The sequence below is a fragment of the Diadema antillarum genome, unplaced genomic scaffold, assembly GCF_040938485.1.
Source record: "Diadema antillarum isolate AM-2024a unplaced genomic scaffold, OU_Dant_1.0 seq00000842_RagTag, whole genome shotgun sequence".
Taxonomy (NCBI): domain Eukaryota; kingdom Metazoa; phylum Echinodermata; class Echinoidea; order Diadematoida; family Diadematidae; genus Diadema; species Diadema antillarum.
The window spans coordinates 324,294-341,948 of record NW_027271717.1 but is presented as its reverse complement, the minus strand read 5'-3'; the positions used below and the strand labels follow the sequence as shown (position 1 = coordinate 341,948).

Genomic DNA, 17,655 nt, shown 5'->3' with positions numbered 1-17,655 from the left:
CTTTTTACTAGGCAGAATCCTAAATGAAGCCCAGGTCTCATTTTTAGGACCAAATATTAGAACTCACTTTGGCTTGACCTCTTCATGATGGAGTCTGGTCTAGGCGATTGGAACTGGGCCATTTTCTCCCTCGAAGATGGCGGAATCTCACCACTGATATGATTAAGATTGGAAGAACGGGAAAACAAAGATGTCAGTCCAACAAGATTTGAGTCTTTTCAAATCAATGAATTCTTGTGTCGAGCTGTTTTTATTGCACCTGACTGACAAACTGCCCTTCATCGATGTAAAAAATGACAAATCAATGTTGTTAAACTATTTTTTTTTTGTTATTATCATTAACATTATGGCAAAATCATGGCTACATCTAAAACAGTACACAATCAGTGCTCATTTATGTCAATGGAAGGTAATTTGTTAATCAGTTGAAGATTAGAGTCTGTATCCTGAAAGTGGGCTCAATGAGACTTGTAAAACAAGAGATAGGTCTATTCACCCATTCTCTGATAATGATATTCATGATCTATCTATCACTGACACAAAGAATAATGACTCTAAGCCCCACCCTTGTCCAATCCCATACCAATATCGTCCCTGGGGTGACAAGAGCTTGTATCTGCAATTTTGGTGAAAATGACTTTTTTGGATTAATGGTCAAATAATGGGTTAAGTGATGTCCTGTCAAAATCCCAACTGTCTTACTCCAAAAATGAAGCCACAATGGCATGTCAAAGGAAAGGCTATCCCATTCGCCACAGTGCTTTGGCAGCCACGTTTTTTTGCTCTCCTTAACATTTGGCATTTTGTAGATACGAGGTCTTGTCGCCCCAGCGACAATATGTACCCTGCCCTGCCCATTCTGAATGTGCCTCAGGGACTGCCCTTCTTATCCCAGCCCCACTTTGCCCCCCCCCCCCTCAAAAAAAAAATCAACCTTGCCCCATCCTCTCCTATACATGCCTCATCCCTATCCCAACTCATGCTCATATCAATATGCAATGCACAAAGAGCCAAAATCAATACTGCCATGCCCCCTCCCCGCCCCCTGCCCAGCTCCTGCCCCGCCCCTGCCCTGCTCCCTGCCCTGCCCCCTGCCCTGCCCCCTGCCCTGCCCCCTGCCCCGCCCATCTATGACTGGCCCATGAAGGGCATACCTCATTGGCCGCGCGACCACCAGCTCCACCTGGGGCTCACTCTTGGACTGGAAGATGATATCGTAGACCTTGTTAAGGTCCTTCCCTTGTAAGTTCTGGCCGCTCCAGGACAAGACTTCATCCCCTGTGGACAGCGGATGAGATAGAAAATCCACACGTTATATCCAAGCATGTCTCAGAGATGCCAACCAGTGGTATGCATCTGGAATCACTGCATTCTTCATATCATGTAATATGATTTTCTGTTTGTTTGTTTTTTATGTTGAAATGCCAAATGAATACTTCAAGTAGTAGTAGTAGTACTACTACTACTACTACTACTAATGATAATAATACTTATTATTATTATTATCATTATTATTATTATTTTTTATTATTATTATTATTATTATTATTATTATTATTATTATTATTATTATTATTATTATCATCATTATAAATGACACTACAGTATTTTGAGGGCTAGAAAAGAATATCTTTTTTGGAAAAACAGTATTTTAATTTTTGATAGATAAACAAATCATTGGATTATCGTATCAGTTGGTGCAATGACTATCTACCTTCTATTCATGATGACATTGAAGTATGAAGACTACCTTGATGCATTTTTCAATATGGTGTTGAGTTACATGCACTCTTTCACATACATTACGGGATAAAAGGCAGAAAACAGCTGAAGACAGAAAAGAAATGCAACTACAAAAAAAAACCCCTGCTTAGAAGACTAGTTTTATGTTATCATATGTTAAAACCTTGGAATATAGATAGAATAGCGGTAACATTGCAAAAGCGAATAATCATTATTGTCATGAGGTGGTTCTCATCAGAAAAGTGAATGAAGTTTGGTCAGAGATCCCACTGGATTCGGTCGAGATCGCACCTGCGCGAAGATGACCGACGGTGTCTGCAATGCTCCCTCGCTTGACCTTCGATATGAAGGCACCCAGACGACCGGCTTCCTTCATCTTTCCGGCGATGACCTTTAGCCCCAAGATGGCGCTGGAGTCCTGGTGCGTGCAGGCCTCTGATTGGTTCTTGCGCAGCACCATGTGTCCAATCAGAACGTTATTCTCCAAGTCAGGCTGCCAGTTGACTGGAAACTGCGGGCAGATTTTTCACAAATCAACATTAGATATGAACTCCTTGAATGCATTACCTCTCTGTTAAAACCATTTATTTTATTTATTTATTTATTCATTGTCTTCTTTATAAAAGCAGGGTAGTCCCATTCAAGCCACAAGGCCTGCTTTCCAAGGGAGCTCTGCTGTAACAAATCACATTTAACCATGAAGAGTTTTATTGCAAAATGAGCTAAGCGCCATTTCTAAACATTTCAAAGTAAATCCATCATCAGATAGAGCAAAATTAAACTTTTCCAGTAAAACCTCACTTGTGACATAACAAGGAATATTCCAGAAGATATGATTGAAAATACCATGTATTTCTTATTATTTTCTGTGTTTTTTAGCAGCTTTAATGACAAATATCTCAACTTAACAAAAATGGAGTTAGCTCGTTTTGTGATAGAACTCTTCACATATTTGATACATAAGTCGCACAGGACTTTATCAGCTCTGTACCAGACTAATGCTAAGAAAATCATTCACTTTCTGTCTATTGCTATTTATTGTAGAACCTTCATACTAAAAAAAAAAAATTGAAAATGTTACTGTCTAATCCTGTAACCTATCCCGTGCCCTCTTCACAAAAAAGAGAAGAAAGAAAAAAAAAGAAGAAGATGCAATCAAGCACAATTCAGAAAAAATAAATGTAAGTCAGTTGTTAGCCAATCAGAACTGTGTCTTGAAAGACTTAATTGTTTGATTTTCTGGCTTATGTTTGTTCTCAACATTTACCACAAGAGGACCAAGATGAAATATATGACTCAATCAACAAGATAGCTATGTTTGCTTAATATATTGGATTGAAGTATTACATGAAAATATCAGCAATACATACAGAGAAAAAGTACCATATGACTAGCATATAAAGATGATATCACTTCCTTTGTATTATTCCCAAAATTTCATCTGGGCTAAAAGCTTGAAGAATCAAAATATCCTCAACGTGACAATATAAATGTATGTATGTTAGCATTCAGTCCACTGTTAGTCTACTTCCACAACTAAACAATATAATGACACAGCTAAGATATTGTGTATCTTGTTAGAGACCAGAAACTACTATTGTTGTATTAGTGATTCAGATATTTCAAGTAAATGGCAACTGACTACTGATATTCACAAAATAATTAATGAATAATGAGGAGTAACAGAAAAAATCATCTTCAAGAAGGGTTAGTATTATCTATATAAAGACAAACTAAAGACAAATAAGCAATTTGATAGCTTTCTATTATATAATTGATAGTATGTGATAGTAAATAGTAACTAATACAGTTATATTGTGATTATATGATACAAATCCATCAGATATTAAACATATTAAGCTTATATGATATATTTTCTTTACTAAATGACCCTGTAGTTCAAGAGCAAGCAAAGATGGTACATCATGTTTTGCAGTATAATCATAAATTTCCTTATCTCATGCAATAATTATCAAGAGTGCATTACATAGTTTCAGGTAAAATTCTGTTTCATCATCTAATGATTCAGCCCTATTTAACTCCATAGGCCTGGGTTTCATAGGCAGGTTGGACAGTTAATATTGTCTGCAATAGTACAAACGCTGAAGCGGTGGACAAACACTATCATTTTGTGTATTGAAACACTGTGATAACATTAGAGTGAACAAATTTTGCTTTTCTTTTCAGAGGTACTTCACTTGTATTTATGTCTAGTTAAGCTATTCATTTTATTTCAGCAATAACTTTACATCAGAACATTCTACTGAATATTCATACAATCTCCCTTATGCACATTATGTATTCATGCAGGTAATGAACACTCATACACACAGTGAATGTTCCTGATAATGTATAGTGGCTTCTCATTCAAGCCGGATGTGTGTGAAAGGAACAACTGAAAATAAAATGTTTGTAGTGATAGTGTCATACTCGACTATCCAGTATGTGCTGCCAAAATCATAACAAAAAAAAAAATATTAAAACAAAATACATAGAAATAAAATATGCATACAATTGAGAAATTCTGAGGAATGCCAATTCACAGAAATTAGAGTAAAATAAGACAGATGTACCACAGAGACCTGATGGAAAGCAAGTAAATCAACTACAAAGGGAGAAAGGTTATTGCGCAGCAAGCATAGACATTGCAAAACATGGATGCATCGCAAAGACAATCATAAAGGGCTCCCCCTTTAGTCCACATGAAGAATACTCGATCAATTGGTCAAACGCTACAGTGAGAACTTACAGTAACTCATAGACGCTACTTACCTCACATTGTTAAATACTGGCACACACTTAACTCGTTCACTATATCTCCACAGGTCTCAATGATAGATTAGATATGTATTATAGATATAACTTATACAAATATGACAATAGAGTTTCAGAAATGACTGATTAATATATATACGGAGAGAGACTGAGAAGTATATCAAAAAAGTTTTATGAGAAATTTTCTTTTACCATCTCTTCCTCATTCAAATAAGACTGCAGAGACACTTCTAGTCCATGGGTTTTTCTTCCCTAAGCACAATTAATTCAGAGGAAAAAAAGAAACACTATCATACATCATCATGAAAAATTAATAGGATATCATAATTCTTTATTACATTTATGGCCCAATCACCTCTAGCAATTGTGAAGTGTGAATCAAAATGGGTGTACAGAGCACCCTATGTCCGACTAATCATTGTGATTTTGAATCTAATTTAATCATATTCATTTTGAATTCAATTAATCATGAAATTGTGTTCTGAAGGAGGAGGCAATTTTCGACATTTATAAGAAGCAATAATCACTTCAAATGAATGATATGGAGAATAGATAAACCATAGCAGATTTTCTCTTTCGAGTTAAGAACATATTCCATGCTTCACCGTGGTACTTCTGAAATTTCTACCTCTAGATAAATGTAACCACTGCCATTGAGGGGTCCTTTATTAATTGCATTGAACAGAGGTTAACCAGTGCAAATGTTCTTCCTGAAATCAAATGAAAATTATTCCATTCAAACAATCCAAACAGATTAATAACTGTTTTTTTAGATATATGTATACAGTAACCTTGCCATATCTGATAACCGATTGTTTACATTTGAAATCCAATCTTACTTGCACATTGCCTTGTACATTTCTCAAACCTACTTCCAAAATGTCAATTGTTACCAATTTTCCTTCATGAAATGCTATCCATACACGAATCTACATTTGTTTTTGTTTGTTTGTTTGTCTTGGAAAGGAGATGTTGTTCTGATACCTTTTTGTCATCTTCTCATAGTTCATCCACTAGAGTACATTAAAAAGCAAGAAGCAGATTACTAGAAAACTTTGTTAATGGCTGCCCTGACTTAAAAAGTTTAGCTCATTATTATAATCCTTGGATACTTGAATTTATGACATATCAACTCAAACTACTACTGAGTTTAATGCTACAGAGAGAAAGTGAACCCATTCTGTGAATTAATACTGTGAGTGAGTTTTTGAAAAAGAAATCCTTTAACTTAAAAGTAATCAATTTGCTCTTTTGAATAATAGATAGACAGTTGGTACACTTGTTCATGAATTAAATGTTGTAAGAGGGATGCTGTACAAGATTTAATACAACTAGCTAGCTACTCATGGAGACATTGTCCATTTGATCTTTGTTTTTAATTATTTGTAAGAATGAATATCAAAACTTGTAAGTTACCTACATTACACTGTGCTGTGTCCCATGAAAATCTGCCAACCTTTAGTATTGATTAAATCTTGTTTGAATTATGAAATAGGATGATTAACAAATCAGCCTCAAAAGCTCAAAATTCAGCTTGGATTGGTCAGAGCAACCAAATTGCTAATGGTAACATGTAGTTGTTTGAGAAGGGTAATCATAAAAAGACAAACTTCTTGGAACAGTACTGGTACCTAGCTCATCTCACTCTTAGTCATGTATTAAGTAAACTCTAATAAATGTATTACCATGCATTCCTGGGTTTTTTTTTTATTACTTCTGCTTCTGACTGCAATTATGTAATAGGGGAGTAAAGCCCTGAATGAAAAGCACACTGATCATTCAAATGAAAATGAATGGAGAACAAAATGAAATAATAGCAACAAAACAACTTGGAGAGAAAATAAAAATGGAATTTAACAGAGGAAAATAAATGCACCCACGTGTTGGTTAAAGGAGGAGCAGCAAACAAAATTAAAAATGAGCCAAAGGGATTAAAAAAAAACATGGATTATAAAACCTCAAACTTGGGAAAATCATTGGTTCAATTGATTCACAGCAACAACTCAAAGAATGAAAAAATTAAAAAAAATATTGCTGACCTAGTGCCAAAGGTCAAATGCCATAGGTCAGACAAATGTCATGCTTCGGTCAAAGAGATAAACAGAAATAAAAAATCAGCTGAGCAAGTCACACAGCACTTTGCTTTATGCATGCCAGTCACAGCAGAAAAAGTCATGCAGTGATTTTTACATTCTAACAATCCAATCTCCTCAAGATTTAACAAAAGTAAGAAATTAGATGAAATCACACTCATCGATCAAATAAGTATCTAAAAAAATCCACAATACACTTATTACTTGTTAATTTGTTCGGAGTAAAAGTAACCAAAGTAAAGTAGGAGTTTCAGCAGTTACCTTTCATTACCATCTCATTTCTTTAATAACAGTTTTATGGTATTATGTTTTTTTTTTGAAGGTACCTCTATGGAGACAATAAATGGTTGTTGGCAAACAACCCCAGGACTGACAGCTTTATGTTCCCTTTGAATGAATAAGTAAAATTCATGTATATTACCCTTCCACCTGCATCTTTCTCATCTTATATTAACCTGATCCATACTGAATTCTGAAAACCCCATAGACTTAATACACAGGCCACCAGGTTCCCATATGGAACGGGTTAACTTATATGCTCCTTGACAAGTTCATTCTCCTTATATCAAATGAACAGTGGGCCTGGTAAAAGCTCACTCTGAGATAAATCTCCATCCCCACACTTCCTTTCCTGTTCCATTACTCCTACCCCCTCCCATCCCCCCCCCCCAAAAAAAGTACTACTTATCTTGCTCTCAGATTCAAAACAAGATTCATGAAATCATTGTGAATGAAAGCTTGTTTAGCTCTTTGTAGCAAAGAAAACGGAAAGAAGGAGCTGCTTAGATTTTGTCCATGAGGGTTGATTTGTTTCCACTATGCTCGAAATCAAGTGGATAAAACAAAATTGCAGCAAAATGATAAAAGAAAACTGATTGTGCACACTGAAGGTGTAGACATTTGTGCATGGAATTGGAATGGTCATTGCAAATTTACATATGAAAAGAAATCTATATATAATCTATAAACATATATTAAGAAATGAGGATATTATTATATCGCTTTTGTCTAGAAACATCAACTGTAATCAAATTCCTTCTGATGATGACATTTTTTTTTATCCAGACCTAAAATGGAGACTGCGTTGAGTGTTTGAGTGTAAACATTTTTTTTTGAATGATAAAGAGTTTAATAACACTTTGTGTGTTTTAGACATATTTCACAAATAAAGTACATGATATATCTACCATGATATTCAGTTTCAGTTTGCCTAGCTACATCTTCCAATAGGGAGTGCAAAATAAAGTTACTCTTTTCAGTTTTTCTTAGTTTCATCTTTCAGTATGAAGTGCAAAAGTAAAGTTACTCTTTTTTCAGTTTCCCCAGTTTTATCTGTCAGTAGGACATTCAAAAGTAAATTAATCTTTTTTTCAGTTCCCCTAGTTTTATCTTCCAATAGGACATGCAAAATTAAAGTTACGCTTTTTCGAGTTTCGCTTGTTTCATCTTTAATGAGGAAGTGCAAAAGAACACTATACTTTTTTTGTCATTTTCTATAGTGTCATCAATCAATAGATGTGGAAAAGTGAAGTTACTCTTTTATAGTTTCCCTAGTTTTATCTTTCAGCAGGATACTTTCAGCAGGATGTACAAAAGTAATTAAGTTATTCTTTTCTCGTTTCTCTAGTTTCATGTTTAAATAGGACATACAAAAATAAAGTTACTCTTTTTTCAGTTTCCATAGTTTCATATTTTAGCAGGGAGTGCAAAAGTCAAGTTAATCTTTTTTTCAGCTTCCCTGGTTTCATCTTTCAGTAGAAAGTGCAAAAGTAAGGTTACTCTTTTGTTCACTTTCCCTACTTTTAACTTTCAATAGGGTGTGCAAAAGTAAAGTTACTCTTTTTTCAGCCTCCCTAGTTTCATCTTTTACAAAGAGAAAGCAAACGTAAAGTCACTCTTTTTTTCGGTTTCCCTGGTTTTATCTTTCAGTAGAAAAAGTGCGAAAGTAAAGTTACTCTTTTGTTCACTTTCCCTAGTTTTAACTTTCAGTAGGGTGTGCAAAAGTAAAGTTACCCTTTTTTCAGCCTCCCTAGTTTCATCTTTTACAAAGAGAAAGCAAACGTAAAGTCACTCTTTTTTTCGGTTTCCCTGGTTTCATCTTTCAGTAGAAAGTGCAAAAGTAAAGTTACTCTTTTGTTCAGTTTCCCTAGTTTTAACTTTCAGTAGGGTGTGCAAAAGCAAAAGTTTTTTTTTCAGCCTCCCAAGTTTCATCTTTTAAACAGGGACAGCAAAAGTAAAGTCACTCTTTTTTTTTTTGCAGTTTACCTAGTTTCATCTTTCAATAAGAAGTGTAAAAGGAAATTTACTCTTTTTTCAGTTTAGCTAGTTTCATCTTTCAGTATAGGGAGAGCAGAAGTAAAGTTACTCTTTCTTTTGCACGTTCCCTGTTTCCTTTTTAAGTAGGACATTGAAAAGTAACGTCCCCTTTTTTTAAGTTTCCTTAGTTTTATCTTTTAGTTTGAAGTGCAAAAGTAAAGTTGCTCTTTTTTTCAATTTCCCTAGTTTCATCTTTCAGTAGGAAGTACAGAAGTAAAGTTACTCTTTTTTCAGTTTCTTTACTTTCATTTTACAGTAGGACATGAAAAACAAAGTTAATCTTTTGGACTTTCTGTTCACTTTTTTTTTAAGTGATGTAAGAGACATTACAACTTTAAATGGAGAATGTTATCGTATCAACCCGCAAAACAGATGATACTTATTTCCCCATGTGCTAACTCATCCAAGCAATTTAGATGATGGTCAGTTTTTTCACAGTGCTTTGAAGTAGAGGTGAAAATTGAAAAAAGAAATCTTAACAAATAAACATTACGAGAATTTGGCGGCCTTATATGATGAATGAGACTAGACAGAAAAACTGATCATCTTGAAAACTGCTTTCCCACTGGGGATCTTTCACAAACTTTGAATTATCTCATATTTATGTTATCGAAAAGGAAAAATCTAACATTTCAATTACACAGCTTGAGCAAAGCAAATGAAATTATAAATTAAGGTTGTTTGGCTTTAAATAACAGACTTTTCTCTCCCACGACCAATCCCCTTCCCCCATTTCAATCAAAAATGGCTCAGATGTCAAAGTTTTGCTCAATTATAAACATAAATGTAAGGGATGTGGTGTGACATGAAAGATAATGGCGTCGCATTCATGCAAACTTGACTCACAGCAACACAAGACGAAGGCAAAATGGCATATGACTGGATTGCAGTGAGAGCTGTGTGCATGATCACTCGTGGCATGCATGCAAAAACCTCTACTTTTGGAACGTGTTCCTCTTCTTTGTTTTTTTTTTTTTAGTGTGTGATATGAAACGAAAAAAAAGGAAAAAAAAGAAAGAGTAGTGCGACCTTTGACATTAGCAGGCATGACATCTGACCTTGGCAACTAGGTTATGCTCCTCGTTTAGCGTTGTGCTGCTACAGGTGTCGATGCCGGAGTCTTTGATCTGTCTGTCCTCTTCCTCCAGGGAGTGCCCCGACTCCCCCCTCGTGAAATGGACGATTTTCTTTGGGGACGACACCAGGTTTATTTCTGACTCCGAGTGGTGCCGGACGTGGGACGGGGAGGGGGCAGCGGCGGCCCCCGTCGGGGACGATTTGGAGCCCGTCCCTGCGGGGATGCCGTGGTGGTGGTGGTGGTGATTGATTGCGGTCGTGGCGGGACTTGACGTAATATCAAGCTCCCCTGACCCTGTGGTCAGTTTCAAGGTCAAGGGGCAAGAATTGAATGAAAGTTAAAAATTTGGGAATAGTTCCAACAATTTTTAAGTGTAAATATCCCGAATTGGCAGTACAAAAATTTGAACCCAGGAAAAAAGTGCAATTTTGTTGTGTTTTTGGTGATTTTTTTAATTTGAGGGAGAGGGCAGGAGGTGGGTGTTCATTTAAAACAAAAAAAGAAGAAAAGAAAAGGAGACAAAGAACACACAAAAAGACAAGATTAGAAACATCACTTTTGTTTTTAAAGAAAACGTTAAAAAAAAAAGGAAGCACGAAGATGGTGGCCTAGAAGCAAACCAGGAAAGCTGAGGGAGGAAAAAAACCAAGTAGGATTGTTTTGGTGAGGCTCTAGTCTCACCAGAGTCAGGGCGGAGTCGGCCTGCGGATGCTGGTGATTGAGGTGATGCCTGGAGTGATGGCTGTGGTTGTTATGGTGATGCGGAGGATGGCGGTGGTGCCGAGGAGCAAATTCGGGACCAAACCTCTCGTCCCAGTAGTCCAGCTCACCTAGAGTGGGGACATCATTTCATGCAGCAGCAGGACCAGAACAAAGATGTTATCACATTGCGTCGCCATGGTAACAACGATTATCAAAAGGGAATATACCTGGAAGAGAACACCTCATTGAGCATCTGTATAATCACATGGTGAGAATAGAGGCTTACAGTTTGTATGTCCCTTTCATTGCAACCCTGAAATTACGACAATAGTTTAATCTTACCTCTCCTGTGCTTGACGCATCTGTATTATAGCACAAATATTATTACAGATATCGCATTTATCTCCTATGTCTCTTTGCCAGCAAACCTTATTCACTTTAACCATTCCCTAGGATTGTATGACTTCTGTATTTATATTTGAAGAGTTTTATAGCAGAATGGGTGAAGTACAAATTTTAAACATTTTCTGATTTTTAAAAGTTAAGTACATCATCAGATAGAGCAAAATAAAACCTTTCGAGCGATACCTCATTTGTAAAGCAAAAAGGAATATTCTTAAAGTTATGAGTAACAATATTCTGTATTTTCAATTTATTTCCTTTGTTTTTAGCAGCTTTAATCACCAATATCTTAACTTATAATAGCAAAAATGGAGTTAGATCATTTTTGCAATGAAACTCCTCACTTCATAATTTACTATACTACCAACTACTGCTACTATGTCTACTACCACTACCACTACAATTGCTATCGCGACTGCTACTATTACCACTTCTACTATCACTTCTACAACTATTACCCCTACTGTTGCTACTTCTACAACTACTCTTGAAATACAAAACTTCAGCAACTGGCCCATTATTCAGAATATTTCTTCATTCACTCCTGATGTTTTTTCAGCTCATTCAAAGTTTTGAAAAGCCTCCTATACCTACATTGGGACACTCTGATGGATGAAAAGTTACACTGCATCAAGGCATTAGCATGATCAACAGTTAAAGCTTCCAATTTAATGCTTTCAGCCAAACAATTTCTGGTAACAATTTGAGTGAGGAAATTCAACCAATGAAGTATCAATGTTAACGCTAATGCTCTAATTGGGGTAGAGTTTTTGTTCGAGAGTTTTGCCTGCCTCACTGGTGTGAAAAGTAAAAAAAAAAAAAACAACAAAATGTACATAGTAAACATGCGTTGACAAACACTGCCATGATATTTCTTATAGTTTGTGCTTCAAACTTCATGATAATTATGTTCAATAAGAGGTTTACTCTTCTAGCAAAATGCTCAAAATGAAAACTGCTCTATTGATGAAAAAGGGCCTACTTCCTGCACTACTGTAAAAGCAAGTGACTTCTTATGGGTATACCATGTGAACAGTCACAACTGCATGTACATTTTCCCAGGCTGTTCCAAGAACAAAATGAAGTTGTAGCTTATCACCACATTTGAATCATAACGTCACTGAATATCAAATATTTTCATTTTGGTATTAGAAAATTTTCCACAAACTATGCTTGCAAATGACATTTGTCCCACTCTATATCTAACAACCTGCCACAGATAAGATCTGATTAAAAATTCAGATGAATTTGAGCATGCAGGGGGCTTCTAAAAGGCATCAACACACCATGGGCCAGTTCAAAAATTGAAGTGACAAGCTAAAAAAAAAAAATCACATAGTTCATTCTTGGACTTTCATATTTGGGCAGCAGAAAATTATGTTATCAATGTCCTGAATTTTCATTTTTTAGCTGATCACTTTGATATCCAGAAGGTTTACTGGCTATCATGGAGGCTCTATGCAACTGTTTGTTTGTTTGTTTGTTTTTTTCATTGGGGGGGGGGGGGGGAGGGGATGTGCTGTGGGGGTCACATAGAAAATGGCCTCAAAATACATTTATGGCATGACAATGCACCTTGTTTTATTTTGTCACACTTTGTGATAATTAAAACATCCTAGGGTAATTTCAGAATATAAATCTCTGGGCAATGCAACATTATCTGTCTAACCCTTATAGGACAAGCAACCTAATATCCTACTGACATTATATCATAGAAAAATGTTGCCACAGAAACTGAAAGATTTCCTTGCATGGGGTTTGCGGGAGCAAATTTTGCCCAATTAAGCAGATTACCCATTTCAGAGGTGAAAATTCTATTACACCACAGTAATGTGTTCACTAAGATCCTATGCAATTATGTGGAGTACTCAATTAGATGATGGTCGCCAATTATGAAGGGACTGTTGTAGTTTCGAGCCTTGAACTTCAATAGAAAAGTTTCTCCCATTTTGTCAATGTGTGGTTATTGACCTTGTGGATAAATTTCCACATTAGCAATTCCTTTTTCTAATGCAAATTTCTGATGTCAAGTCATTATTTTGATGGCTAGGTGCAAACATGGCATCATCCCATATATAACTTATAATCAATATGCACCTATAAGAATTATGATGTGATAACGATGGGAAGCGGGGGAATGAGGGTGGTGTTCCATGCTGTGTGTCCTTGAGTATCAAAACAATTTATTTTCATCACTTACAGAATCTGACATGGGGAAAAGCGAAGTCTGTTATAAGCCATCATCACTGATGGCAGCCTACTAATGTATGTATATAATGTATATCAAACTCATGCAAATTGGTATTTGATATTTGCCGCAACAATACTGACACGCCCACACATCACTTTGATGATTGCAGTGTACATCATATAAAAGTGGCATGTCCCTTGCTATTTAGATGATTTAACTGTAGTAAATTGGACAAATGTGATGTCAGATGATAAAAAAAAAAGTGGTTTTGTGAAAAGACTTCATCTGATGTTGGCTTTGCCGTCCTATAGATTCTAATCTATATTCCATAGTTTGTCAAGCTGCCACTAGTCAATTTCAGTGTTAGTTTGTTTGTACATTCAAACCTGGCCATCAAGATAATGACTCGATGTAAGAAATTGACATTAAAGAGAGGAATTCCTCTTTCAAAACTTTTGTAAACGAGAGACATTGAAAGGTATTTAACAAGTATTAGAATGTCAAAAAGCATGACACTGAAGCCCCACTTGTGCAATGCAAGGCATGAGAAGCTAATTTCAATTTACATCACCCAATATAAAGTTTTCTGTTGGTTTTTGAATTTAGGATTGTGATGGACCTAAAGAAATCAAACCCCATGCCCACAGGATTCATCTTCCTAGTTCTTTGCACCAGACCCACGAGGTAGGGCCTACCCTCATTCTTCCGATGGGTTAAATGACAGTATTGATTTTGGGCAATGTCTACCACTAGTTTCAAATAAGACAAACCTGTAACATTTTTAACTAGTAAAAGTGACTCAAAACTAGAATGCTGAGCACTAACATTTGCTTCTCATGTGAATAAAAACATGTTGTGAAACATACAATTAATTACCCAAAGTTTCAAGCAGTTCATGTTAAATAAAAAAAGGCAATATTTTTGCATGAATTTATCATTCTCAAATTATGGGATTGAAAAGTGTGATGTCAAAACAAATCATACAATAAGAGGCAAATGACTTTCATCTTTTTTCCCCTCCCAATCAAACAGACAAAAAAAAAAAATCAGAGCTCTGATTCATAGGTTGTAAGACAATACAGAGCCAGTTCATAACTCTACTTTACACATGAACAGAATTAGTTTATTTGAACTAGCAGGGCCTATGATTATTAGATTCATTGAGATAAGCATCTGTTGATATGATCATTCTGTGTAATAATTACGAATGGTACCTGTCAGCATATCCACTTGACATTAACAAAGTAAAATCTGGTATTTGGCAATATTAACAGAAAAAGTTTGTCAATAAATTTAGTGCAAAAACAATAAAATGTAAGCTTCCCCAAGTGTTAATTGATGGACCATTCTGGTCATTTGGTCTACAAAGGTTCATTCTTTGTTTGTACACAAATTCCATAAATTGTTACATTAGGCAAGCTTACCAGTATGCATTTGAAAACTAGTCAAGTGTCTAACCACTTGAGCAAAAAGAAAGGTCATTTGTACAAATGTGCATAGGGTATGAGCTAATTACAAACTTAAAGGATAGATGGAAAGACTTGAAAAAGACTAGGATAGGGTTTGACCCACCTCTTTCACTGATGCTTCCACTTTCAATCTCCCCTTCGTCACAACTGGTGTAGTCCGGAGTTGATCTTATTTCCTCTTCGGAGCTACTTAGGGAGTAGTCTCGCCTCTTCCTCATCCCCTTCCCCTTGTGAGGTTTGGGAGGAGGGGGGCGCACGCACTCGCTCTGGTCAGAGCTCAAGGAGTCGTTGCGTATCATGGAGTCTGTCTTCCGCGAGTCCTGCTTGCTGGCCTTTCCCGCGGCGGAGCTGGGGTCGAGGTGCTGCTTCGGCGTCACATCCGTCCGCACGCTGTACAGATCCCTCGATCGGCTGTCAGGCAGGTCGTCGCTGGAGTTCATGTGTCTGTGGCCGTGGGTGTTTCGCTTCCCTGCCGAATGGGCATAATGCGAGGATCGCTGCATTCCGTATTGCACTGGTGGTGGGCCAAAGTCGCTTGGTATACGCTCTTTCTCGCGTACATTCGATGGCACATTATGAGTTACATGGTCTCTCCTGTCCCTCTCGCGGTCCCGCGTTCTCCTCTCTATATGAGGTTCCATCTCACTAGCTACTGGGGGTGAGTCCATCCCCTCCATCCTATTGATAGATTCCCGCTTACCTACAACACTAGAAGTTTCAGGGTACCCATCCTGCAGGAATTCCTGCGGAGGATCATCATACATCCGTCGTTGTCTGTCCAGGGAACGTCCGCTGGAAGTCCTTGACACAGGCTCTTTATGGTAATGCCTACCGGTATCCCTTTCTTGATCGTCAGAGTAGAAACGTTCCTCTGGAGGGAACCCCCTCCCTGTCCTTTCACCTTCATGGTACCTGGGTGGGTACCTGTCATTCTCAGGGTAGCGTTCCCGACGCTCCCGATACTGATCTGGTTCGGGGTATTTCCGTCCCTCGGGCTCGTGATCGGGCCCCGAGAGTTTACCCCTCCCTGCATAGTTGGCACGATCTCCGCTTGGTCTCTGTCCATACCTATCGCCGCTCCCAGACCGGTCCCTTTCCCCTGGCCGATCTCTCCGGGCGTACCTATCCCGGTCCCTATGTCGGTCCTGGTCTCGATATTGCAAGTCTCCACTGGAGCCATAGTGGGGTTCCCGTCTCGCAGAACGGGGACCTCGTATATCGCGATCGTCACTGTGACGTAGACTGTCCCTTCCGTGGGACCGGTGCCCCATCCTGGATGTGGAAGGCCCTGAATCATCATCCTTGGAAAGCTGACGTGTTAAAGGCGCATGTTGGCTACTGCCTCTGGATAAACTTTTCGATCCACTGCTGCTGTTGCTGCTTGATCCTTCTTTCCCTGACTGCCCGCGACTGGACGGTGATTTACCCTCACTCATCCGCGGCTCCCTGTCTCTCTGATTCTGTCCCGTAGTTGGTGGTGAAGTTGTTGAAGATGTCGTTGTGGTAGTCGTTGTAGTAGTCGTTCCTGTCGATGTCATGGTGGTGGACTGTGAAGTTGGTACTGTCCCTGCTGCTCCAGAATTGCTTGGTGAGGCTCCCGATGTTGATGAGAGGGATTCTGTTGACATGGCAACTCTCTTGAGCTTGTCTGTTGGAGTAGAAGGGGGTGTTTTTCCCGATCCATGATACCACTGTCCGGTTTTGGTCAGGTATTCCTGCTTCTTGCGACATAGCTTGCACACCCATAGAACCTGTCACAAGACCAAGACAATACAAGGGTTCAGTGATATTACACTTGTACAAACTTAATGATTGTTTTCATATCAATGTACTACAGGTATATTCCTGCATGATATTAATATGCACCTTTCTGCTCTAGTCAAAATGCAAATATCAACATTGCACAGAAAACCAGAAAGACCCTAAAAACACACGAATTCGTGACACATGCATGACTAAAATGAGCAGTTTAAGCAGCTATCAAATTTTATAACTGCTCGTTGATAACATTGGGTAGTGGGTAGCATTGTGTGAATTTCCAGGTAAATATGATTAAAAATTTGATTAGTGTCTAACAACAGGAAATATTTATACTCTGAATGAAAATTTACATTTAAATTGGATATCCTCTCACATACACCTCTCAGTAATTCTGCTTGGACAGGCCTCAGTTGTGGCAAACTTGATAAATATAACTATGTCATGTCTAGTGTTGCATCCATCTCATATAACACCAATATTTAGACATAGAAAACTCAATTTGGCATGAAGTAATTGAATGAAAAGCAGTGAGGTTTAATCCCTTTCTTTGAAAACCATGACATGATTGCATCTGAAAATGACAGGAAATAAACAATTCATGTCAGATCAGGATTGGCACATGGCACCTTTGACAAGAATGCATAAGCAATACCCTGTACCAAAGGATACCACAGAAGATACCAAGATACCACAAGAACCAAAGATCATTTGCTCTTGCATGAATGCCTCAGCACCACACTGCACAAAAAAAAAAAATACCAAAGAAGGTGCCAAGACACCATCTGAACCAAAGCTAATGTGCCAACAGAAGAATGAATCAGCACAACCCACCGCCACGCGACACTGAATGCGATACCACAATACCACCTGCACCAATTAAAAGTCCTTCTGCAGCTGAGAGAACCTACCACCATTTGAAGGAAAACCAAGCTAGCACCACTTGCTCCGCAGAATCTCACCAAAGTGTGCCCTCAACTGGTTGCATAAAGGCCTTCAATGCTTTTGCAATGACTCTTTCATCTTACTAATTGGAAAAGTACTGTGCCATGTTCAGAAAGCAACATTCCATTGTTTTTAGCTTTTCTTCTTGATTTTCCTCTTGTGAAAATAGATTGATGATCTGGA

At 37.7% G+C, this 17,655-nt stretch overlaps 1 protein-coding gene across 1 annotated transcript in view; it reads right to left on the bottom strand.

The window, feature by feature from the left end:
- LOC139740217 (uncharacterized) overlaps positions 1 to 17,655 on the bottom strand; it is an 82,425-nt gene that overhangs the window by 31,597 nt on the left and 33,173 nt on the right. The window contains exons 2-7 of the mRNA XM_071650801.1: positions 14,873 to 16,520; positions 9,986 to 10,299; positions 4,711 to 4,770; positions 2,035 to 2,254; positions 1,155 to 1,278; positions 68 to 153 (exon numbers count right to left, since the gene is read on the bottom strand). Of these exons, the coding sequence (XP_071506902.1) occupies positions 68 to 153; positions 1,155 to 1,278; positions 2,035 to 2,254; positions 4,711 to 4,770; positions 9,986 to 10,299; positions 14,873 to 16,397 (2,329 nt within the window). The 5' untranslated portion in view covers positions 16,398 to 16,520. The remainder of the gene's footprint in view (positions 1 to 67; positions 154 to 1,154; positions 1,279 to 2,034; positions 2,255 to 4,710; positions 4,771 to 9,985; positions 10,300 to 14,872; positions 16,521 to 17,655) is intronic.